This window comes from Centropristis striata, chromosome 14 (genome assembly GCF_030273125.1).
Source record: "Centropristis striata isolate RG_2023a ecotype Rhode Island chromosome 14, C.striata_1.0, whole genome shotgun sequence".
Classification (NCBI taxonomy): domain Eukaryota; kingdom Metazoa; phylum Chordata; class Actinopteri; order Perciformes; family Serranidae; genus Centropristis; species Centropristis striata.
Genome location: NC_081530.1, coordinates 35,551,312 through 35,576,662, shown reverse-complemented (window position 1 = coordinate 35,576,662; position 25,351 = coordinate 35,551,312). Strand labels below are relative to the sequence as shown.

The following is a 25,351-nucleotide window of genomic DNA, read 5'->3' as shown; positions in this document are numbered from 1 at the left end:
TATCTTTTTGAATTTCCAGAAACTAAATATACATGGACGAATCCTTCATTATGGTACAGTTTCAGACCTAAATCAACTTCATGATCATAATGTTTAAATGTCAGTTTACAGAGTGACTGTCAGTGTGCTGTTTGTGCAGCTGTCAGGTTAGACATCAACAGTAGGCATTGAGAGCACATGGAGTGGTTAAATAAATACATCAACTCAATAATTCACACTTGCCAGAAATCACCACATGCCTTGGTCTAAAAATTTTCTGAATGCACTGTAAACTTGTCATTTCCGTTTTTTATTTCACAGTGAGAGATACAGAGTGAAAGCTGAGACATTTTATATTTAATAAAAATCTCCATGTTATCGAAATAAAGAAATAAAACATATATGTTCAGGTCAATATTCTTTTATTTAAAATGCAGTGCTTGCTGAAATGCTGTTACCTCAGAGATTACACTTTAAGGCTGACCTTCAAAATAAATGTCTGTAATCTTTAAATAAACAATTTACTGTTAAAAATGAAAAACAGCTAATTTACATAGTACTGTACTCATCTTTGTAAATGTATAAAAATATGAATCTCTAAAAATGTTTGAAGATTACCTGCATGTTAAAAAGTTATTTATTTATGTTGAGGGAAATTGTTAAGCAGCATTTTAAGCACAAAAGAACAAATAGTTTAAATATAAAAAGTGTAAATTTAAAAAAAAATACGAATCCATAAGGTTTAAAAGTAACAAAAACACTTTGGTCATTTGTGTCTCAAAACATTTTTTCCCTTTATGATTGAATTCCAGAGGATGACGGATCGACTTTTATTTTGAAGGTGTCCCACCAAGTTGTAGCTGAACCGGATGTTGCTCTTTCAGCGATATGCCGTCCAACGTCCGTAGAAACAGTGGAGTCACTTTCTTTGTGTGAGAAAGTTTGTGTTGTGATCCGTCAGAGCCTCTGTGTGTCCGGATAAACCTGTCTGAATGGACTTTGTGCTGTTCACCTTTTCTTTCTGGATGTTTTACCTCTGACTCATCTCCCGGTAGACTACAAACACATTCAAGTTAGCTTAGCATGCTAGCTAGTTAGCACCACGGCGCTAGTCAGACTGACTGTTTGATGGAGAGCAAACTGTGTTTCTGACGGAGTTTGTGAGGAGAAAAAGTTGGTGTCACTGTGTGAAAAATGTCTAAAGTCCAAACGGTGAGAGCGCTGGTGGAGCAGCGACTGACTGCGGCTGCTGAAGAGATATTTGGGCTGTTTGAAAGAACGATAGCAGAGTACGAGGAGCAACTTTGTCGTTCAAAAGAGAAGAACGAGCGACAACAGAAACTACTGGACGCTGTTTTCAACCCTCAGATTCAGCTACACAGAGCAGGTTAGTTACTTTACCTCAGTTACACAGAGCAGGTTAGTTACTTTACTTCAGTTACACAGAGCAGGTTAGTTACACAGAGCAGGTTAGTTACTTTACTTCAGTTACACAAAGCAGGTTAGTTACATTGCTTCAGTTATACAGAGCAGGTTAGTTACATTGCTGCAGTTACACAGAGCAGGTTAGTTACTTTACTTCACTTTCACAGAGCAAGTTCGTAACTTACATTTGTTAAATCCCTGCAGTTACTTCAGAGTTACAGAAGTTACTGTGTGTAACATTGTTGTAGAGCAGTGTAATTAATATTCTTCACCTACACAGAGCAGGTTTGTAAGTTAAATTATGGTTCCTGTTGATATTCCCAAAGCATTTTGGAAGCTATAGTTTCAACAACCTGTGTCAAACAGAGATGAATACACAGACTGTGTATTTTTCCTCACTGTGTGTTTCTGTGTTTCCTGCAGACGTTCAACAGCTGTCGGTGAGAGAAGAAGAGTTTCCCTCTGAGCAGCAGGAGAGGAGCTGCAGTCTGGACCAGGACCAGGAGGAGCCAGAGCCCTCACACATTAAAGAGGAACAGGAGGAACCTCGGACCAGTCAGCAGGGAGAGCAGCTTCAGGGGCTGGAGGAGGCTGATATCACTCCTGTCCCTATGAAGAGTGAAGAAGATGAAGAGAAACCTCAGTCCTCACAGCTTCATCAAACACAGACTGAACAGATGGAAACAGAAGCTGATGGAGAGGACTGTGGAGGACCAGAACCAGACAGGAACTCTGATCCAGATCCACATTTACAACCTGATACTGATGATGAGTCTGCAGACTCTTCTGAACCTGAGACTGATGACAGTGCTGATTGGAAGGAGACCAGAGAACCTCAGTCAGGTTTGAACTGTTTGAAAAAAGATGGCGGCCCTGTCAGAGATTCCAGATTTAGTGCTGGTGAGAAACAATTTTGCTGCTCTGAGTGTGGGAAAAGATTTGGCTACAAGTGCGATCTGAAGACACACATGAGACTCCACACAGGAGAGAAACCTTTCAGCTGCTCAGTTTGTAAGAAATCTTTTGTACGGAGTGGAACTTTAAAGTCACACATGAGACTCCACACAGGAGAGAAACCTTTCAGCTGCTCAGTTTGTAAGGACACTTTTACACAGAGTGGAACTTTAAAGTTACACATGAGACTCCACACAGGAGAGAAACCTTTCAGCTGCTCTGTTTGTAAGAAAACTTTTACACACAGGGGACATTTAAAGTCACACATGAGACTCCACACAAGAGAGAAACCTTTCAGCTGCTCAGTGTGTGCGAAATCTTTTGCACAAAGTGGACAGTTAAAGGCACACATGAGAATCCACACAGGAGAGAGACCTTTCAGCTGCTTGGTTTGTAAGAAAACTTTTACATTGAGTGAGACTTTAAAGGCACACATGAGAATCCACACAGGAGAGAGACCTTTCAGCTGCTCAGTTTGTAAGAAAACTTTTACATTGAGTGGACATTTAAATGTACATATGAGAGTCCACACAGGAGAGAGACCTTTCAGCTGCTCAGTTTGTAAGAAAACTTTTGCACAGAGTGGAGCTTTAAAGAGACACATGAGAGTCCACACATGAGAGAAACCTTTGATAAATGTGCTGGCCGCTCATCCTCAAAGTTTCATCAAACTGAGGAGAACAAAGAGGCAGAGCCTCCAGCCAGCAGCCCACATGAAGAGATGTAAACCTCTTTTTCAATCTTTTTAAAGGACTCGATAAACTATTTCAAGTCTTTTTTTAGATGCTTTAAAGCTTGTAGTAACTTTTATAAATATTTATTCTGTGTGTATGAAATGTACCTACAATATAATTAAACAATACTTTCTTTTCCATGATGTGATATATTAATTTCCTTTCTGTTCATTTTTGTTTTGTTTTACAAAATGAAAGTTCACAAACTGATATTTTAATTAAATATTCGATTGTAGAAGTGTTACAATGGCAACTTTATTTTTTTCTAACAGCAAAATAAAATAAAAACATTCTTGGTTTACCAAAGTTGCCTGAAAGTTGTCCCTTCTTCAGCTTGTGATACGAGGATAGGCATGCTGTGTTTTAATTTAGACCCGAAATCCCTAAACCAGCTATCCCTGTTCTGTGATTTCAGAGTCCTGTACTACGAAGCAGGATTTGAGGGTCAGTGAGGTAACCTGAGGTTTAACCCTGGTTATCAGTATCTCCAAGGTGGTTCTATTTTTACCTGGCTAGGTCACCATGGCAACTCACCAGGTTTTGTTCTGAGCTTCGGCTTGAAATTGGCTAGAAAGCCTCCAACTACTTTTAAAACTGTGTCTCACACTAGTCAACAGTCAATCTATGATCCATACAGATTCTCAGCGGAGAGAATTAGATATACATTTTTGTTTGTTTTAAATTGCTGGTTTTTCAGCGTATAAAATACTTGTTGGAAAATGTCTGTTGTTAGCCTGTTAATCAAGAATAATCGGCTTTAAAATAATTTATTTTTGAATTTGGCAAAAACTAAATACACAGTTGAAACCAGAAGTTTACATACACTATATAAAAAGACACATATGCTTTTTTTTCTCACTGTCTGACATGAGATCAGACAATCACTTTTCCTGTTTTAGGTCCGTTAGGATTACCAAAATTATTTCTATTTGCTAAATTCCAGAATAATGAGAGAAGGATTTTTTAGACAATTTTTTATTACTTTCTTCAAAGTCAGAAGTTTACATACACTAACATTATTATGCCTTGAAACAATTTGGGAAAGCCCAGATGATGCTGTCATGTCTTTGGAAGCTTCTGATAGGTTTATTGACAACATTAAGAGTTAATTCGAGACACACCTGTGGATGTATTTTAAGGCACACCGGAAACACACTACTTCTTTGTGTGACATCATGGGAAAGTCAAAAGAAATCAACCAAAATATCAGGAAGATAATTGTGGACTTGCACAAGTCTGGTTCATCCTTGGGTGCAATTTCCAGATGCCTGAAGGTACCACATTCATCTGTTCAAATAATTATACCCAAGTATAAACACCATGGGAATGTCCAGCCATCATAGCGCTCAGGAAGGAGACGGGCTCTGTGTCCCAGAGATGAACGTGCTTTGGTCCAAAATGTGCATATCAACCCAAGAACAAAAGCAAAGACCATGTGAAGATGCTGGCTGAAGCTGGTAAAAGTGTGTCATTATCCAGTGAAATGAGTCCTGAGACATGGGCTGAAAGGCCACTCTGCCAGGAAGAAGACATTACTCCAAAAGAAACATAAAAAAGCCAGATTACAGTTTGCAAATGCACACAGGGACAAATACCTTACTTTTTGGTCTGACAAAACTGTAATCTGTCTTTTTTATGTTTCTTTTGGAGTAATGGCTTCTTCCTGGCAGAGTGGCCTTTCAGCCCATGTCTAAGGACTCGTTTCACTGGATAATGACACACTCTTACCAGCTTCAGCCAGCATCTTCACAAGATGCTTCTCCTTCCTGAGCGGTATGATGGCTGGACATTCCCATGGTGTTTATACTTGGGTATAATTATATGAACAGATGAATGTGGAACCTTCAGGCATCTGGAAATTGCACCCAAGGATGAACCGGACTTGTGCAAGTCCACAATTCTCTTCCTGATATCTTGATTGATTTCTTTTGACTTTCCCATGATGTTACACAAAGAAGCAGTGTGTTTCAGGTGTGCCATAAAATACATCCACAGGTGTGTCTCCAATTAACTCAAATGTTGTCAATAAACCTATCAGAAGCTTCCAAAGACATGACAGCATCATCTGGGCTTTCCCAAATTGTTTCAAGGCATAATAATGTTAGTGTATGTAAACTTCTGACTTTGAAGAAAGTAATAAAAAATTGTCTAAAAAAATCCTTCTCTCATTATTTTGGCATTTAGCAAATAGAAATAATTTTGGTAATCCTAATGGACCTAAAACAGGAAAAGTGATTGTCTGATTTCATGTCAGACAGTGAGAAAAAAAAGCATATGTGTCTTTTTATATAGTGTATGTAAACTTCTGGTTTCAACTGTATGTGGATGAATCCTTCATAATGGGACAGTTTCAGATCTAAATCAACTTCATGATCATAATGTTTAAATGTCAGTTTACAGAGTAACTGTCAGTGTGTTGTTTGTGCAGCTGTCAGGTTAGACATCAACAGGAGGCATTGAGAGCACCTGGAGTGGTTGAATAAATACATCAACTCATTAATTCACACTTTTTTTTTGCCAGAAATCACCACATGCCTTGGTATAAATACTTTCTGAATGCACTGTAAACTCGCCATTTCCGCTCTTTATTTCACAGTGAGAGAGTGAAAGCTGAGACATTTTATATTTAATAAACATCTACATATTAATGAAATAAAGAAATAAAACATATGTTCAGGTCAATATTCTTTTAGTTAAAATGCTGTGCTTGTTGAAATGCTGTTACCTCTGAGAGATTACACTTTAAGGCTCACCTCAGTCTGTAATCTTTAAATAAAAAAATAATGTTTACATCGTACTGTATTCATCTTTGTAAATGTAGGAAAATATGATCCCTAAAAATGTTTGTAGATTATCCTACATGTTAAAAAGTTATTTATTTATCTTGAGGGAAATTGTTAAGCAGCAGTTTAAGCACAAAGGCACAAATAGTTTATACATAAATAGTGTAAAATCAACACATTACGAATCCATGAGGTGCAAAAGTAACACAAACACTTTGGTCAGAAGTGTCTCAAAACAAAAATTCTCCCTTTTCCTTATTTTGTTTTAAACCAAAAACGGATTTTGCTATCAGCATCAAAAAACGAAATAACCAAAAAACCTAAATGAAATAACGGCCATTATTTGGTTTCTGCAAATTCATTTTTTCCTTTTTTCGTTTCTCATTTATTGATATGACGTCGGACACATCGGAAGCGGAAAATAAATGTCCCGTCAAAATAAAAGTCCCGTATTAAAAAGTATTTATTATCAAGCATAAAAAGGATTAAAAAAACGTATAATCGTACACTATTATAGGCTACTGTTCTCTGAACCATGCATGCTTCACATTTATTAACATAATTATTATTGATTATTAATTATAATTATAAAGTTAATGCCAGGCCTAAAGCCATAAATGAAAGCTATCGCTATGATATTTTTTTTCAAGATAAATGAAGTAGGACATTAAAAGATTCCCTTTGATTAGCACACTCAGAACATTGTCATATCATTAAATTACAGCCATAGGCGGCGGGTGAGCCTGACGTTTGGGAGACTATCTGACCACATGTTATACAGCCCGGTCGCCGGTGCTGCTGGTCGCTTCTGAAGTACTTTTATGTTGTTTATCTTATCACCATGGCAACGCGTTGTCACCGGCAACTTGTCAGCATAGTGACGAACCGGCAGCAGCTGCAGCGACAACCTCACACACATTATAAACACAATAATTATTGAAAATGAGAATTTGTGAAGTTCTGGCTTCAGTGCTGATGTTTAGTTATTACATGAAGAGTAGACCTGAGGGCTGTAACTCCTGCTCATTTCACACCTACTTTCTCCACTTTCCCCAGCAAAAAAAAGACTAAATTTGACCAAAAAAGACACAAAATGACCAAAAAACGACACAAAATGACTAAAAGAAACACAAAATTATCAACAAAAAAAAAGCCACTAAGTGACCAAAAAGACTACAACACATGAACACTTTAACACAGTGGAGACAGAGCTGACTTCTAAAATGATTTGGCGACCCCCAGAAATCATCTCGCGACCCCGATTGGGGTCGGGACCCCAAGGTTGAGAATAGCTGTGTTAAAGGACAAGAAAAAAGTTGTAATGTATTTGGGTGGTCTTATAAATGAAAGGATACATTCTCAAAAGCAGCACTGTAATCAAATAGGAAATTAAATTATGAAATATGTCTTATTAACTTGTGATAGGATGTGTAATGTGCAAGTTCTTTTTATCTTTTATTTCCCTTTTCATTGATTAAGCAGGAATGCTGTTTGGGACCAAGTGAGGGTGGACCATGGAGGAGAACTTTATCTCTCGCTATTCATGCAAGAGAAACTGTCGGTACAGGTTTCAGCAGGATAAGGCACCATATCAGCAGACAGCATCAACACGTGTATGTAAAAAAAATTCTAAACATTATTTCTCTCAACATGATATATTATGTGTTATATTATGTATTTTTCAGTACTTGGACAGTGGAGTGTCTTGGTTTCTGTACATAGCTCCCGTGTGTCTATATCTATACATGTTACTAAATTATATCAGACAGTGGTCGTGAAATTATATCGTTAGCCTCATAGCATAATTGCCTAAGTCATTTTTTGGCCAAATTGTGATATCTGCCTAACTTTACTCTCCTACCACTGCTGCATCTTTCTGCCTTATTGCCTATGTTCTCAGCCTATCAGAACACTTGTTAGAGTCCAAAATCACTTTCATCTCCTTGACTTAGGCATTTTTGCCGCTACACACAAACCAAACTACATTATTTATATGTAAGAGAAAAATTGCCTTAGTCAAGGCATATTCTGCCTAAGTCACTTTTATCTGTTATGAAATCGATGTGTTTAATTTTTTATGCAAACTTGTTCACACTCCTATTTGAACTTACTGTTACAATATCAACTAAAAATACCAATGGGCTTACTAAAAATTGTGTTTTTTCTTGTTTCCCGAAAACGTTCAAATATGACTTAGGCAAATATGCTATTAGGCTAACGATATGCATTTCTTTTCCCACTATTTTTTTCTGAGTTATATGGCATGTAAAAATAAAAATATATCTTGGAATAATATTATTATCTCCTAAAATGTGTTCAATTGACGATTGGGACTTGAACGTTCACCGAAAACAACAAAAAACTTAGTCAGTGTTTTTAAATTCCCTTCTGCTCTGCATTTTTACAGAACCACAGGATGGAACGTGTGTGGCCTGAAGTTAACAACCGTGTCACCTATCCACTGAAGGCAGCCTTGGTTCACCTGTTGCTATGGAGAACCACAGTCCGATACTGTGTGTCAAAGCTGACCTGTCAGCTAGCAAGCATCGCACTGCAACGCTTTATTGATGCTTGGAATTCTCACACAGTTTCAGGTATTTGATCCATTTTAGCAGTTGTATCCCCAACACAAAAATAAATTCCACTTAGCAGGGAGCTTGCCATGAGGATAACTTTCCCCTTGGCAACAGCTGGCAGCTTGCCCTGCTGCTTTCTCAGGTCCCATCGTGCATTTTCAAATTCAAAATATGTAAAGTAAAACATGTGTAAATACAGCATCTAAAAAGTACTCAGAGCCCTTCATTTATTCTACATTTTGTTGTGTTATAGACTTACTTTAAATAATATAGCATTAATATTTTTCTTGTTAATCAAAACTTAGGAGAATTTAAAATGTAATCATTAGATTTACATAAGAACTGATAAATTAGCTCTCTTTTTTTAGCTGCATATCCTTTGCATGTCATGACTTCCTTCTCTGTGACACATTCACATGAATCGGGTAGAAAATAACTCTGACAACGCAGTACTGTGGAATAAGAGTTGCCTGATGGCCAAATTAGACAAAAACAAAAACACAGACGGCTTATGTCAGTGTAAATAGGCTTTAACAATACTAATACTGTGATACTGACAGTTAGTTACAGTACAATTTAATGTATCGCAACACCAAGAGAAAAATAAAGTGATTCAACATTCCCTTTGTCTTTCATAAGGAAGAGGGATTCCAAATATTCTGGCCGATACACTCACTCAATTAATGTTGGTCTGCTGTTCTTGCACTGAAAAAAAAAAGAAAAGAAATCACAGTGAGTGGTTATTTTTTATTTGCTTCAAACCTTTTGTATACCTATTTATACTGTTATACACTGCAAATTATTTGGTTCTTAAGATAAAACAAAATTAGATTTAGAAGTGTTAGATCATTTATCTTGTTTTAAGAGTTATTTCTTATTTTAAGTGTTCAACATGCTTATTTCTACATTTTTATAATCTAATTTTAAGAAATCTTGTCAAGGTAAATTATCTGTCCATGCAGCAAGATCATTTCCCTCAGATTTACTGTTTTTAACTTGTTTTTAGACTAAACACCTTTTTTGCAGTGTACATGCATTTGAGCATGAAATATGTTAAGTTACTGTGCTGTAAACTATTATTTTATTATTTTAAATATTTGAAATTGCAGTTTCATCATACCTGGCAGCATTTAAGTTGCCCATTCCTGACCTAGAGGGGATATGTTTTTTTATAGTTATAATATAAATCCTATTTTGTTTTGTTCATAATTGTCCCTTGTTTCTTTTAATGTGTTATTCTGCAAGTTGGTTGTTTTTGTGTTTTAAATCAATGAGAATGTGTTTGTAATCTTTTGTTTCCTGAGTTATGTTGTCAAGTGAGTTGAGATCTCTACTCGCCACACACCAGCTAAGTGGTATGAGACTGTGGAAATCAGGGACTTTCCAGCAGGGTAACAACAATTGGTGAGTTTTGGGCACTTTCCTAATAGATGATGTGATACACGAATGGAAATGTAATGATTGATGTTGATCCAGTATGATTAATGTGAAAAAGATGCTAATGAAAAGTTGATGATGAATGTACAACGATGAATGATGAATGTATATCTAATTCTCTCCGCTGAGAATCTGTAATGATCATAGATTGACTGTTGACTAGTGTGAGACATTGTTTTAAAAGTAGTTAGAGGCTTTCTAGCCAATTTCAAGCCGAAGCTCAGAACAAAACCTGGTGAGTTACCATGGTGACCTAGCCAGGTTAAAAGAGAACCACCTTGGAGATACTGATAACCAGGGTTAAACCTCATGTTACCTCACTGACCCTCAAATCCTTCTTCGTAGTACAGGGCTCTGAAATCACATAACAGGGATAGCTGGTTTCGGGATTTCGGGTCTAAATTAAAACACAGCATGCCTATCCTGGAATAACAAACTGAAGAAGGGACAACTTTCGGGCAACTTTGGTAAACCAAGAATATTTTTATTTTGTTCTGCTGTTAAAAAAAATAAAGTTGTAATTTTTACACTTCTATAATCAAATATTGAATTAAAATATCAGTGGGTGAGCTTTTGTTTTGTAAAAAAATAAAATAAAAATAAACAAAGAAGAAATTAAAATCATATCTCATCATGGCAAAGAAAGTATTGTTTAATTATATTGTAGGTAAATTTCATACGAACAGAAAAAGATATTTATAAAAGTTACTACAAGTTTTGTAGCATTTTAAAAAAAACTTGAAAATCTTTTTCGAATCCTTCAAAAAGATTGAAAAAGAGGTTTACATCTCTTCTTGTGGGCTGCTGGCTGGAGGTTCTGCCTCTTTGTTCTCCTCAGTTTGATGAAACTTTGAGGATGAGCGGCCAGCACATTTATGAAAGGTTTCTCTCCTGTGTGGAGTCTTATGTATGACTTTAAATGCCTACTTTGAGCAAAAGATTAAGCACACACTGAGCAGCTGAAAAGTTTCTCTCCTGTGTGGAGTCTCATGTGTGACTTTAAAGATCCACTCCATGTAAAAGTTTTCTTACAAACTGAGCAGCTGAAAGGTCTCTCTCATGTGTGGAGTCTCATGTGTGCCTTTAAATGTCTACTCTCTGTAAAAGGTTTCTTACAAACTGAGCAGCTGAAAGGGCTCTCTCCTGTGTGGAGTCTCATGTGTGACTTTAAAGATCCACCCCATGTGAAAGTTTCCTTACAAACTGAGCAGCTGAAAGGTCTCTCTCCTGTGTGGAGTCTCATGTGTGCCTTTAAATGTCTACTCTCTGTAAAAGTTTTCTTACAAACTGAGCAGCTGAAAGGTCTCTCTCCTGTGTGGAGTCTCATGTGTGACTTTAAAGTTCCACGCTGTGCAAAAGTTTTCTCACAAAATGAGCAGCTGAAAGGTTTCTCTCCTGTGTGGAGTCTCATGTGTAACTTTAAAGTTCCACTCCGTGCAAAGGTTTTCTTACAAACTGAGCAGCTGAAAGGTTTCTCTCCTGTGTGGATTCTCATGTGTCTCTTCAGATCGTAGTTGTCGCCAAATCTTTTCCCACACTCAGAGCAGCTAAATCGTTTCTCACCAGCACGAAACGAGGAATCTCTGACAGGGTAGCCATCTTTTTTCAAACAGTCCAAACCTGACTGAGGTTCTCTGGTCTCCTTCCAATCAGCACTGTCATCAGTCTCAGGTTCAGAAGAGTCTGCAGTATCAGGTTGTAAATGTGGATCTGGATCAGAGTTCCTGTCTTGTTCTGGTCCTCCAGAGTCCTCTCCATCAGCTTCTGTTTCCATCTGTTCAGTTTGTGTTTGATGAAGCTGTGAGGACTGAGGTTTCTCTTCATCTTCTTCACTCTTCACAGGGACAGGAGTGAATGTGAACTTGGTGATATCAGCCTCCTCCAGCCCCTGAAGCTGCTCTCCCTCCTGACTGATCCAAGGTTCCTCCTGTTCCTCTTTAATGTGTGGCGGCTCTGGCTCCTCCTGGTCCTGGTCTTGGTCCAGACTGCAGCTCCTCTCCTGCTGCTCAGAGGGAAACTCTTCTTCACCCACCGACAGCTGCTGAACGTCTGCAGGAAACACAGAAACACAGTGAGGAAAAATACACAGTCTGTGTATTCATCTCTGTTTGACAGAGATAATTGAAACTACAGTTTCCAAAATGCTGAATTAATATCAACTGGAACCATAACTCAACTTACAAACCTGCTCTGTGTAGGTGAAGTACATTAATTAAAGTGCTCTACAACAATGTTACACACAGTAACTACTGTTACTCTAATGTAACTGCAGGTATTTTAGATACATACGTTACTAACCTGCTCTGTGTAACTGAAGTAAAGTCACTAACCTGCTCTGTGTAACTGACGTAAAGGAACTAAACTGATCTGTGTAACTGAAGTAAAGTAACTAACCTGCTCTGTGTAACTGACGTAAAGGAACTAAACTGATCTGTGTAACTAAAGTAAAGTCACTAACCTGCTCTGTGTAACTGACGTAAAGGAACTAAACTGATCTGTGTAACTGAAGTAAAGTAACTAACCTGCTCTGTGTAACTGAAGTAAAGTAACTAACCTGCTCTGTGTAACTGAAGTAAAGTAACTTACCTGCTCTGTGTAGCTGAATCTGAGGGTTGAAAACAGCGTCCAGTAGTTTCTGTTGTCGCTCGTTCTTCTCTTTTGAACGACAAAGTTGCTCCTCGTACTCTGCTATCGTTCTTTCAAACAGCCCAAATATCTCTTCAGCAGCCGCAGTCAGTCGCTGCTCCACCAGCGCTCTCACCGTTTGGACTTTAGACATTTTTCACACAGTGACACCAACTTTTTCTCCACACAAACTCCGTCAGAAACACAGTTTGCTCTCCATCAAACAGTCACTCTGACTAGCGCCGCGGTGCTAACGAGCTAGCATGCTAAGCTAACTTGGATGTGTTTGTAGTCTCCTGGGAGATGAGTCAGAGGTAAAACATCCAGAAAGAAAAGGTGAACAGCACAAAGTCCATTCAGACAGGTTTATCCGGACACACAGAGGCTCTGACGGATCACAACACAAACTTTCTCACGAACAATAAAGAAACTCCAACGAGCTGCCGTCTTGATTAAACAGCGTGAAGTTAGCCGCAGTGAAGACGACAGCTTCCGGGGCAGAGGATTTGATGGCTTTCAAAGTAAAAGTCCAAAATTTCTGAAATGATACACTTCCTCTTACAAACACACAGGGAGACAAATTATTAAAATAGACTAAAAATATTTCTCAAGCATGTTGTTTTCGATGCTTCAAGCCACAATATCAGTCATAATAATAATAACAATAATAGGCCTAATAATTCAGAAAGTATTAAGAGCACTTCACTCTTTTCACATTTATTAATGTTGCAGCTAAATTATTAAAATAAGGCATTTAACCAGAAGTTTAAAATGATCATCAGCCAATCAGGATAAATCAAATTAACCTAACATTCTGTTTTCAAGGAATTATACAGTATTTCATATGTAAGTGAACATCATACTTATTAATAAAATATTGAAGTATTAATGTCTGCTCCCTTATTATACAGGAGAGTAATTTCAGAGAATTCTAAATGTCAAGAGAACTTTTCAGTGAGAAACAAAGACCTCACACATGAGTTGACTGCTACAACGATACATACAGTAACTCTACTGTAACTGTAAGTACAACGATACATGCAGTATCTCTACAGTAACTGTAGCTACAACAATACATAGAGTAACTAGACGGTAATTGCAACTACAACGAGTACCTCTACTGTAACTGCAGCTACGATACAGTATCTCTACTTTAACTACGAGTATGTTTCATACAATAACTGTACTGTAACTACAGCTACAATGATACATACAGTTACTCTACTGTAACTGCACGGATCTGTTTGATGACATTTATACAATGTTACGACTCAACAGATATGAATTTATATCTAGTTCTCTCCGCTGAGACTCTGTATGGATCATAGATTGACTGTTGACTAGTTTGAGACACTGTTTTAAAAGTAGTTCGAGGCATTCTTACCAATTTCAAGCAGAAGCTCAGAACAAAACCTGGTCCCGACCAGGTTAGCTCCGCAGCATGAGTTACCATGGTGACCTAGCCAGATTAAAAGAGAACCACCTTGGAGATACTGATAACCAGGGTTAAACCTCAGGTTACCTCACTGAACCTCAAATCCTTCTTCGTAATACAGGCCTCTGAAATCACATAACAGGCATAGCTGGTTTAGGGATTTCTGGCATAGATTAAAACATAGCATGCCTATCCTCGTGCCACAGACTGAAGAAGGGACAAGTTTCAGGCAACTTTGGTATACTAAGAATGTCTTTACTTTGTTTTGCTGCTAAAAAAATAAAGTTGTAATTGTTACACTTCTACAATCAAATATTTAAATAAAATATCAGTTTGTGAACTTCTGTTTTGAAAAACAAAAAAAACCTCTAAAACAAAAATCTAAAGATGCTCATTAGACAAATAAACATCAAATTTCACCGCCTTCCCAACAAGAGATGACAACATATTTTGCGCAAAAGGATTCCTAAGATCATCTAGGTTCATACCAATATGTGATGATCTTCTCTGTAGCCTTCAAACTGAATCCACCACACCCTCCAAAAGGTCCAAGGGGTTAATAAAAACTGACTTTAAAGATCCACCGCTTATTTTCACAGCCACTAAAATTAACCTAGCAAATTCCAAGTGCACAGATCAATAAGAGGAGAGCTGCCATTAACCGGGCGTGGCCAGTGTGGTATCTGTATTCCAGGGTTTCTCAACAGGTGCCACTCTGGAGGAAGCAGGATAGGTGTCCGGACCAAGGCAGTCAGAAGCTAGGCGCGTCTCCTCACCACCAGCTTAAATTATAGGTTCCCAAAATACCTGCTGAGATAATTTCCCCAGGAAAAGGAATCTGACCCCTTAGTGGGAAGCTGGTCCAGAAGTCCCTACACAAGGGCAATCTCTGGGATCAAACAATGTGTTTGGGTCAAAGTGCTAGTTCTATTAGTTAATGCGTAGCACACAGACACCAATACAGTTGTTTTGTTTTAACACATTCAAACCATGAAAATGATCCTCCCTCCTTGTCTGTACACCTGCAGCCTTTTGGCTGTTTTCAAGTGAACACAATGCAAGAGTCCATTACTGGCTCTGACATGACCACTGTTGACTGTATGGCAGGGTGTTTTACTGTCATCTCCAGTGATCCTGACACATACACAACAGTGAGGAGGACCACCACATTGTCCGTCCAGGGTCCTCAGAAAGAACATTTAAGGCACCGAACTGATGGAGACCTTCTACCACTCTTGTATGGGAGCCTGCTGGTGTTCTGTATCACCGTATGGTATGGGACCTGCACTGAGGCCGGCGGGAAGAGGCTTTGTTTTGTTTGTTTTTTCAATCTTTTATCATGATAAATGTCATTTCGTTTTTCAGTCCGTCTCTCTTCATCCTTATTTGTCTGTCCTGGTTGAATTGTTATCTTGTGAAGCATTGAGGTAACTGTGTTCCAAATAAGGTTAACATCTGAATGCCAAGATACACAGCAAGGACGGGAGAACAGTGCTACTTTCATAATCCAGCCCAGTCCTCACTGTTAGTCTGTACACCAGGGAAAGTATGCTCTACTTACTCACTAATTTCAGGGAAAGTACGCTCTACTTACACACTAAGGACATTTCACGTCAAGAGTGATCCAACCACCATGTGTGAAACCTTCACATTGCTCTACTTACAGAGTATGGATGAGAGAATGTGGTTTGTGTGTTGTAATAAAAAAAACATTTAATAACTCCCTGAATGACTCATTATTGTGCATTTAAACATGTGTATTATTACATTACTGTATTGTTTGTGTTTTGTCTTGGGATGACAACACAAGACTTCCATGAATGTGCATATGAGAGAGTAAGTTTGCTTTTTATTCCAGACGGTTGCTTTGTATTCCAGACAGCCTGTTATGAAACAATTTCCATACTATAGATCCATTTCTCAACATATTCTTTTTCCAAGTCATACAAGTAAGTAGGCTGTAAGACAAAACATAATATATCCCTGGAATATGGATGAAGCTTGGCTGCTGACACTTATACTATAATGACTTGTTACAGCTGCCATGAGCAAAGAGCAAAAGCATTGTTTTGTAGTGTACAGAACCCTAATTCAGTCAATATACTTAAACTGATTCGGAAGTAAATTCTGCAAATGACATGGTACCTGTCTTAAGTTATGGTAAGTGGTAAATGATGCTGGGGAAAGTGGAGAAAGTAGGTGTGAAATGAGCAGGAGTTACAGCCCTCAGGTCTACTCTTCATGTAATAACTAAACATCAGCACTGAAGCCAGAACTTCACAAATTCTCATTTTCAATAATTATTGTGTTTATAATGTGTGTGAGATTGTCGCTGCAGCTGCTGCCGGTTCGTCACTATGCTGACAAGTTGCCGGTGACAACGCGTTGCCATGGTGATAAGATAAACAACATAAAAGTACTTCAGAAGCGACCAGCAGCACCGGCGACCGGGCTGTATAACATGTCAGGTCAGATAGTCTCCCAAACGTCAGGCTCACCCGCCGCCTATGGCTGTAATTAAATGATATGACAATGTTCTGAGTGTGCTATAGCCTCTAATCAAAGGGAATCTTTTAATGTCCTACTTCATTTATCTTGAAAAAAAACCAATACTCTTTCATAGCGATAGCTTTCATTAATGGCGTTAGGCCTGGCATTCGTTATATTTATAATTAATAATCAATAATAATTATGTTAATAAATGTGAAACATGCATGGTTCAGAGAACAGTAGCCGATGCTAGTGAACACAGTATAGGCTACTATAACTGATGCCTGGCTCACCCGCCGGTATTAGTTATGATTATAATTAATAATCAATAATAATTATGTTAATAAATGTGAACCATGCATGGTTCAGAGAACAGTAGCTTATACTAGTACTATACTACGATTAGACTTACGGTCTGTTGCTGACACTCAACGGAGGCGGTCGCATCTTTTTTCTCTCTCCCTCCCTGTGTTTTTCCCTGCTTCGCTCCTCTCGTCTCGTCTCGTCTCGTCCACTGTCTAACTTTTGGAAGACTCTCTCTACACTGCTCTCAAAAACCAAAAACCATGGATTTGATCAACTGGTCTCTTAACGCAATTGACACCATCTTCTCGACGAGAAGCCGCGGCTCAGGGGAGTCCGCCTGTCCCGAGGGGACTTTTGTGGCCGGTTACACGATGGACGCCTGGAGCAGGTGGCGTGTCTTGTGCCTGGCACCTCTGTCTCTGACATGTCTCAAACATTGAAGATCTTTACCTATTCGGAAAAGTGATAAAAGGGTTTTTGCTGATGGGATTGGGCTTTGCTCTAGTTTATCGAAACACAAAGGAAACGGTGTCAGCTGTAAAAGGCCCCATCAAGCTGCTCTTGATGATTGAATCAATGGCCAGGGCTGTCGGAACTCAGACTGTGGTTACAAACCGCACCGTGGATACCATTCAGGGAAGGGTGACAGCCCTGGAAAGGGATCGAATCGGAGACCAGTAGGGACATTTTTTACCATCTTAAGGATTAGTAGCAGAAAATCGCTGCAACTTCCTCCCCCAGTACAAATTCCAATCTTATCTGGCTTCCCCAAACAACAGCCTTGGCTCGAAGGCCGTTGCTAATCTTCCCTGCTGAGGAATGTAGTGAGACACTACCATCCCATCCTCCCCCCTCTCAACTCCCACAACCACCTGTTGAACTGTCTGCCTTTGCCCTGGCCCAGGAAGGAAGGTCATCTCCAACGCCTCCGACGCTTTGTACCCCCAGCGAGACAGGCGGGTCCGTAGAATGCCTTACCATGTGGCATGTCAAAAGCCTGTTCATGTTGTTGTGAAAATGTATTATTATGCTGATGTGCTGAGGGTTTTTTCACGCTTTTTTCCTCCTTTCCTCTCCTCAAGTGTGCTGTATTTCTCTCTCTTCTCACCCTGTCGTCCTGTCCTGTTTACCTTCGTCATATTGATTGTTTGTGTGTGTTGTATACGTTTGGATAGGATGATGGCCAATTTCATTGTAATGGTACTTGTTACTTGATCAATGACAATAAAGTGAATACTGAACTGAACTGATACTGAACTGAACTTATATGTTTTTTTAAATCCTTTTTATGCTTGATAATAAGTACTTATTAATACGGGACTTTTATTTTGAAGAGACTTTTCCGTCTTTTCCGTTTTTTGTCCGAGGGAAAAATGAATTTGCAAAAAACAAATAACGGCCGTTATTTCATTTAGGTTTTTTGGTTATTTGGTTTTTTGATGCTGATAGCAAAAATCTTTTTTTCGTTTTTGGTTTAAAACGAAAAAAGGAAAAGGGGGCACTGTTTTCGTTTTTTCCGTCCGTAGAAACAGCGGAGTCACTTTCTTTATTTCTTTCTTCTCTCTTTCTGTGTGTCCAGATAAACCTGTCTGAATGGACTTTGTGCTGTTCACCTTTTCTTTCTGGATGTTTTGACTCATCTCCCGGTAGACTACAAATTCATTCAAGTTAGCTTAGCATGCTAACTGGTTAGCACCGCGGTGCAAGTCAGAGTGACTTGATGGAGTGTTTGATGGAGAGCAAACTTTGTGTGTTTGGTGTGGAGAAAAAGTTGGTGTCACTGTGTGAAAAATGTCTAAAGTCCAAACGGTGAGAGCGCTGGTGGAGCAGCGACTGACTGCGACTGCTGAAGAGATATTTGGGCTGTTTGAAAGAACGATAGCAGAGTACGAGGAGCAACTTTGTCATTCAAAAGAGAAGATGGAGCGACAACAGAAACTACTGGACGCTGTTTTCAACCCGCGGATTCAGTTACACAGAGGAGGTTAGTTACTTTACTTCAGTTACACAGAGCAGCTTTGTTACTTTACTTCAGTTACACAGAACAGGTTAGTTACTTTACTTCAGTTACACAGAGCAGGTTTGTTACTTTACTTCAGTTACACAGAGCAGGTTAGTTACTTTACTTCAGTTACATAGATCAGGTTATTTACTTTACTTCAGTTACAAACATTCTTGGTTTACCAAAGTTCCCTGATAGTTGTCCCTTCTTCAGTTTGTGATTCCAGGATAGGCATGCTATGTTTTCATTTAGGCCAGAAATCCCTAAACCAGCTATCCTGTTATGTGATTTCAGAGGCCTGTACTACAAAGCTGGATTTGAGGGTCAGTGAGGTAACCTGAGGTTTAACCCTGGTTATCAGTATCTCCAAGGTGGTTCTCTTTTAACCTGGCTAGGTCACCATGGTAACTCACCAGGTTTTGTTTTCAGCTTTGGCTTGAAATTGGCTAGAAAGCCTTTAACTACTTTTAAAACAGTGTCTCACACTAGTCAACAGTCAAACTATGATCTATACAGATTCTCAGCGGAGAGAATTAGATATAAATTTAAAGTGTTGAGTCGTAACATTGTATATCACCAAACTGAGCCATGCAGTTACAGTAGAGTTACTGTATGTGTCGTTGTAGCAGTCAGCTGATGTGTGAAGTTTTTGTTTCTCACTGAAAAGTTCTCTGGACATTTAGAGTTCTCTGAAATGACTCTCCTGTAAAATAAGGTAGTAGACATCAATACTTCACTATATTATTAATCAGTATGATTTTCACTTGCATATGAAATACTGTATTATTCCTTTAAAACAATGTTATGTGTTATGCTTCATTGGAAAATGTCTGTTAGCCTGTTAATCAAGAATAATAGGCTTTAAAATAATTTATTTTTTGAATTTCCAGAAACTAAATATACAAGGATGAATCCTTCATTATGGGACAGTTTCAGATCTAAATCAACTTCATGATCATAATGTTTAAATGTCAGTTTACAGAGTAACTGTCAGTGTGCTGTTTGTGCAGCTGTCAGGTTAGACATCAACAGGAGGCATTGAGAGCACATGGAGTGGTTAAATAAATTCATCAACTCATTAATTCACACTTTTTTTTTGCCAGAAATCACCACATGCCTTGGTCTAAATACTTTCTGAATGCACTGTAAACTCGCCATTTTCGCTCTTTATTTCACAGTGAGAGATACAGAGTGAAAACTGACACATTTTATATTTAATAAAAATCTCCATGTTATTGAAATAAAGAAATAAAACATATATGTTCAGGTCAATATTCTTTTATTTAAAATGCAGTACTTGCTGAAATGCTGTTACCTCTGAGAGATTACACTTTAAGGTTCACCTTCAGAATAAATGTCTGTAATCGTTAAATAAACAATTTAATGTTTAAAATGAAAAACAGCTTGTTTACATAGAACTGTACTCATCTTTGTAAATGTATGAAAATATGAATCTCTAAAAATGTTTGAAGATTACCTGCATGTTAAAAAGTTATTTATTTATCTTGAGGGAAATTGTTAAGCAGCAGTTTAAGCACAAAAGCACAAATAGTTTAAATATAAAAAGTGTAAATTCAACAAATTACGAATCCATAAGATTTAAAAGTAACACAAACACTTTGGTCATAAGTGTCTCAAAACATTTTTTTCCCTTAATGATTGAATTCCAGAGGATGACGGATCGACTTTTATTTTGAAGGTGTCCCACCAAGTTGCAGCTGAACCGGATGTTGCTCTTTCAGCGATATGCCGTCCAACGTCCGTAGAAACAGCGGAGTCACTTTCTTTGTGTGAGAAAGTTTGTGTTGTGATCCGTCAGAGCCTCTGTGTGTCCGGATAAACCTGTCTGAATGGACTTTGTGCTGTTCACCTTTTCTTTCTGGATGTTTTACCTCTGACTCATCTCCCGGTAGACTAACGTAGAAACATTATTATTATTATTATTATATTCAAGTTAGCTTAGGATGCTAGCTGGTTAGCACCACAGCGCTAGCCAGAGTGACTGTTTGGAGAGCAAACTGTGTTTCTGACGGAGTTTGTGTAGAGAAAAAGTTGGTGTCACTGTGTGAAAAATGTCTAAAGTCCAAACGGTGAGAGCGCTGGTGGAGCAGCGACTGACTGCGGCTGCTGAAGAGATATTTGGGCTGTTTGAAAGAACGATAGCAGAGTACGAGGAGCAACTTCGTTGCTCAAAAGAGAAGAACGAGCGACAACAGAAACTACTGGACGCTGTTTTCAACCCTCGGATTCACTCACAAAGAGCAGGTTAGTTACTTTACTTTGGTTACACAGAGCAGGTTAGTTACTTTACTTCAGTTATACATAGCAGGTTAGTTACTTTACTTTGGTTACACAGAGCAGGTTAGTTACTTTACTTCAGTTATACATAGCAGGTTAGTTACTTTACTTTGGTTACACAGAGCAGGTTAGTTACTTTACTTCAGTTATACATAGTAGGTTAGTTACTTTACTTCAGTTATACAGAGCAGGTTAGTTACTTTACTTCGGTTACACACAGCAGATCAGTTATTTTACTTAACTTACACAGAGCAGATTAGTTACTTTACTTCAGTGACACAGAGCAGGTTAGTTACTTTACTTAAGTTACACAGAGCAGGTTAGTTACTTTACTTCAGTTACAAGGAGCAGGTTAGTTACTTTACTTCAGTTGCACAGAGCACGGTAGTTACTTCAGTTACACAGAGCAGGATAGTTACTTTACTTCACTTACACAAAGCGGGTTAGTTACTTTACTTCACTTACACAAAGCGGGTTAGTTACTTTACTTCAGTTATACAGAGCAGGTTAGTTACTTTACTTCGGTTACACACAGCAGATTAGTTACTTTACTTAACTTACACAGAGCAGGTTAGTTACTTTACTTCAGTTACACAGAGCAGGTTAGTTACTTTACTTTGGTTACACAGAGCAGGTTAGTTACTTTACTTCAGTTATACATAGTAGGTTAGTTACTTTACTTCAGTTATACAGAGCAGGTTAGTTACTTTACTTCGGTTACACACAGCAGATCAGTTATTTTACTTAACTTACACAGAGCAGATTAGTTACTTTACTTCAGTGACACAGAGCAGGTTAGTTACTTTACTTAAGTTACACAGAGCAGGTTAGTTACTTTACTTCAGTTACAAGGAGCAGGTTAGTTACTTTACTTCAGTTGCACAGAGCACGGTAGTTACTTCAGTTACACAGAGCAGGATAGTTACTTTACTTCACTTACACAAAGCGGGTTAGTTACTTTACTTCACTTACACAAAGCGGGTTAGTTACTTTACTTCAGTTATACAGAGCAGGTTAGTTACTTTACTTCGGTTACACACAGCAGATTAGTTACTTTACTTAACTTACACAGAGCAGGTTAGTTACTTTACTTCAGTTACACAGAGCAGGTTAGTTACTTTACTTCAGTTACACAGAGGAGGTTAGTTACTTTACTTTAGTTACAGAGCAGGTAAGTTACTTTTCTTCAGTTACACAGAGCAGGTTAGTTACTTTACTTCAGTTACACAGAGCAGGTTAGTTACTTTACTTAATTTACACCGAGCAGGTGAGTTACTTTACTTCAGTTACACAGAAAATTTTATTTTATTTAAAAGCAGGATTTGTGTGTGTCACGGACAGAAGAACTGCTTCTATGTTTGTAAATGTTACTTTAAATCTGCAGAAACAACTACTATAAATTACAGATCTATGAAAACAATAAGAAAAAAGAGAGAAACTGAAGAGTTTCAGGGGGTAATGCCTTGCTGTGTGGTTGGATGTCAAAACAGGAATAGAAAAAAAACTGACTTTCATTCTTATTGATTACTTTGTCAAAGTATTATTTCATTATCTTTGAAGCTAAATAGAGACGATTATGGTTGCAAGCCAGTAAACGGACGGACTGGACCGCTGAAATCATCTGAAATTCTCATATTTACACAGAGCTCATTTCATACAGACACACAGCTCAACTTTTAATAACAGTGCTGCTGCAACCTGTGATGATCAGCTACATTAGAGCAGGAATCTGAAGTCAACAAAAGCTCTAGACACAAATATGGAATTAATTATATTAAATATATATATATATATATATTTATATACACACTCAAGAATTTCTGATGATTTCAGTGGTCCAGTTCGTCTGTTTAATGGCTGCCACCACAAACATCTCCGTTCAGCTTCAAAAGGCTTCTTTGACGAAGTAATCAAACGTTTTTTACATGCACCACCATGTTGTGAACAGTGAGACGCATCGTGGCAGCCCTACTTTAGCTGCTGTAAGAGCCTCTGTGTGTGTTTACCCTTCTCTACAGATGCCCAGCAGCTGTTGGTGGTTAAAGAGGAGTTTCCCTCTGAGCAGCAGGAGAGAAGCTCGACTCTGGACCAGGAGGACCCAGAGCCCCCACACATTAAAGAAGAACAGGAGAGTGACACCACTCACCTCCCAAAGATCCACAGAGGGAATCTTGCAGCAGAGGAAGAGTTCATAGAAGGAGGAAGTCTGAGCCAAGATACGGCGGTCCAAACGGTTCTACAGCCAGAGCCCCTATACATTAAGGAGGAACAGGAGGAACCTTGGACCAGTCAGGAGGGAGAGCAGCTTCAGGGGCTGGAGGAGGCTGATATCATCAAGTTCACATTCACTCCTGTCCCTGTGAAGAGTGAAGAAGATGAAGAGAAACCTCAGTCCTCACAGCTTCATCAAACACAAACTGAACAGATGGAAACAGAAGCTGATGGAGAGGACTGTGGAGGACCAGAACCAGACAGGAGCTCTGATCCAGATCCACATTTACAACCTGATACTGGTGACAAGCCTGCAGACTCTTCTGAAGCTGAGACTGATGACAGTGGTGATTGGAAGGAGACCAGAGAACCTCAGTCAGGTTTGAACTGCTTGAAAAAAGATGGTGGTCCTGTCAGAGATTCCAGATTTAGTGCTGGTGAGAAACGATTTAGCTGCTCTGAGTGTGGGAAAAAATATGGCTCCAAGTACAATCTGAAGAGACACATGAGACTCCACACCGGAGAGAAACCTTTCAGCTGCTCAGTTTGTAAGGAAACTTTTACATGGAGGGAAACTTTAAAGTTACACATGAGACTCCACACAGGAGAGAAACCTTTCAGCTGCTCAGTTTGTAAGAAATATTTTACAGAGAGTAGACATTTAAAGTCACACATGAGACTCCACACAGGAGAGAAACTTTTCAGCTGCTCAGTTTGTAAGAAATCTTTTACAGAGAGTAGACATTTAGAGTCACACATGAGACTACACACAGGAGAGAAACCTTTCAGCTGCTCAGTTTGTAAGAAAACTTTTGCACAGAGTGGAACTTTAAAGAAACACATGAGACTCCACACATGAGAGAAACCTTTCATAAATGTGCTGGCCGCTCATCCTAGAAGTTTCATCAAACTGAGGAGAACAAAGAGGCAGAGCCTCCAGCCAGCAGCCCACATGAAGAGATGCAAACCTCTTTTTTCAATCTTTTTAAAGGACTCGATAAACTATTTCAAGTCTTTTTTAAATGCTTTAAAGCTTTTAGTAACTTTCATAAATATTTATTCTGTGTATGAAATTTACCTACAATATAATTAAACAATACTTTCTTTTCCACAATGTGATATATTCATTTACTTTCTGTTCATTTTTGTTTTGTTTTACAAAACGAAAAGTTCACAAACTGATATTTTAATTAAATATTAGATTGTAGAAGTGTAACAATGACAACTTTATTTTCTAACCGCAAAACAAAATAAAAACATTCTTGGATTACCAAAGTTGCCTGAAAGTTGTCCCTGCTTCAGTTTGTGGTTCGAGGATAGGCATGCTATGTTTTAATTTAGACCCTAAACCAGCTATCCCTGTTAACTGAGTCCAGAGCCCTGTACTACGAAGCAGGATTTGAAGGTCAGTGAGGTAACCTGAGGTTTAACCCTGGTTATCAGTATCTCCAAGGTGGTTCTCTTTTAACCTGGCTAGGTCACCATGGTAACTCACCAGGTTTTGTTCTGAGCTTCGGCTTGAAAATGGCTAGAAAGCCTCAAACTACTTGTAAAACAGTGTCTCACACTAGTCAACAGTCAATCTATGATCCATACAGATTCTCAGCGGAGAGAACTAGATATGAATTTAATGTGTTGAGTTGAAACATTGTATATCACCAAACTGAGCCATGCAGTTACAGTAGAGTTACTGTATGTGTCGTTGTAGCAGTCAGCTGATGTGTGAAGTTGTTGTTTCTCACTGAAAAGTTCTCTGGACATTTAGAGTTCTCTGAAATGACTCCTGTAAAATAAGGTAGCAGACATCAATACTTCACTATATTATTAATCAGTATGATGTTCACTTGCATATGAAATACTGTATTATTCCTTTAAAACAATGTTATGTTTTATGCTTTACGCTGATGTTTGTTTTAAACTGCTGGTTTTTCAGCTTAAAAAAATACTTATTGGAAAATGTCTGTTGTTCGCCTGTTAATCAAGAATAATAGCCTTTAAAATAATCAATTTTTTAATTTGGTAAAATTTAAATATATGTGGATGAATCCTTCATAATGGTAAAGTTTCAGATCTAAATCAACTTCATGTTCATAATG

At 38.4% G+C, this 25,351-nt stretch overlaps 2 protein-coding genes and 1 long non-coding RNA gene across 3 annotated transcripts; 1 reads left to right on the top strand and 2 right to left on the bottom strand.

Annotated features, from left to right (window-relative positions):
• Positions 1 to 683: 683 nt before the first annotated feature.
• On the top strand, positions 684 to 24,541 carry LOC131984934 (endothelial zinc finger protein induced by tumor necrosis factor alpha-like). The gene is made up of 5 exons (XM_059349899.1): positions 684 to 1,366; positions 1,828 to 2,296; positions 2,696 to 2,974; positions 23,061 to 23,157; positions 23,302 to 24,541. Exons 1-5 carry the CDS (start codon positions 1,174 to 1,176, stop codon positions 24,112 to 24,114), a joined length of 1,851 nt encoding a protein of 616 aa, XP_059205882.1. The 5' UTR covers positions 684 to 1,173; the 3' UTR covers positions 24,115 to 24,541.
• LOC131984863 (zinc finger protein 32-like) lies at positions 10,320 to 12,956 on the bottom strand. The gene is made up of 2 exons (XM_059349853.1): positions 12,475 to 12,956; positions 10,320 to 11,937 (listed from the first exon to the last, which is right to left on the bottom strand). Exons 1-2 carry the CDS (start codon positions 12,665 to 12,667, stop codon positions 10,946 to 10,948), a joined length of 1,185 nt encoding a protein of 394 aa, XP_059205836.1. The 5' UTR covers positions 12,668 to 12,956; the 3' UTR covers positions 10,320 to 10,945.
• Positions 13,215 to 14,409, bottom strand: LOC131984937 (uncharacterized). Its single transcript, XR_009395599.1, has 2 exons — positions 13,629 to 14,409; positions 13,215 to 13,522 (listed from the first exon to the last, which is right to left on the bottom strand). It is a non-coding gene; the product is annotated as an uncharacterized LOC131984937 (long non-coding RNA).
• Positions 24,542 to 25,351: the final 810 nt, after the last annotated feature.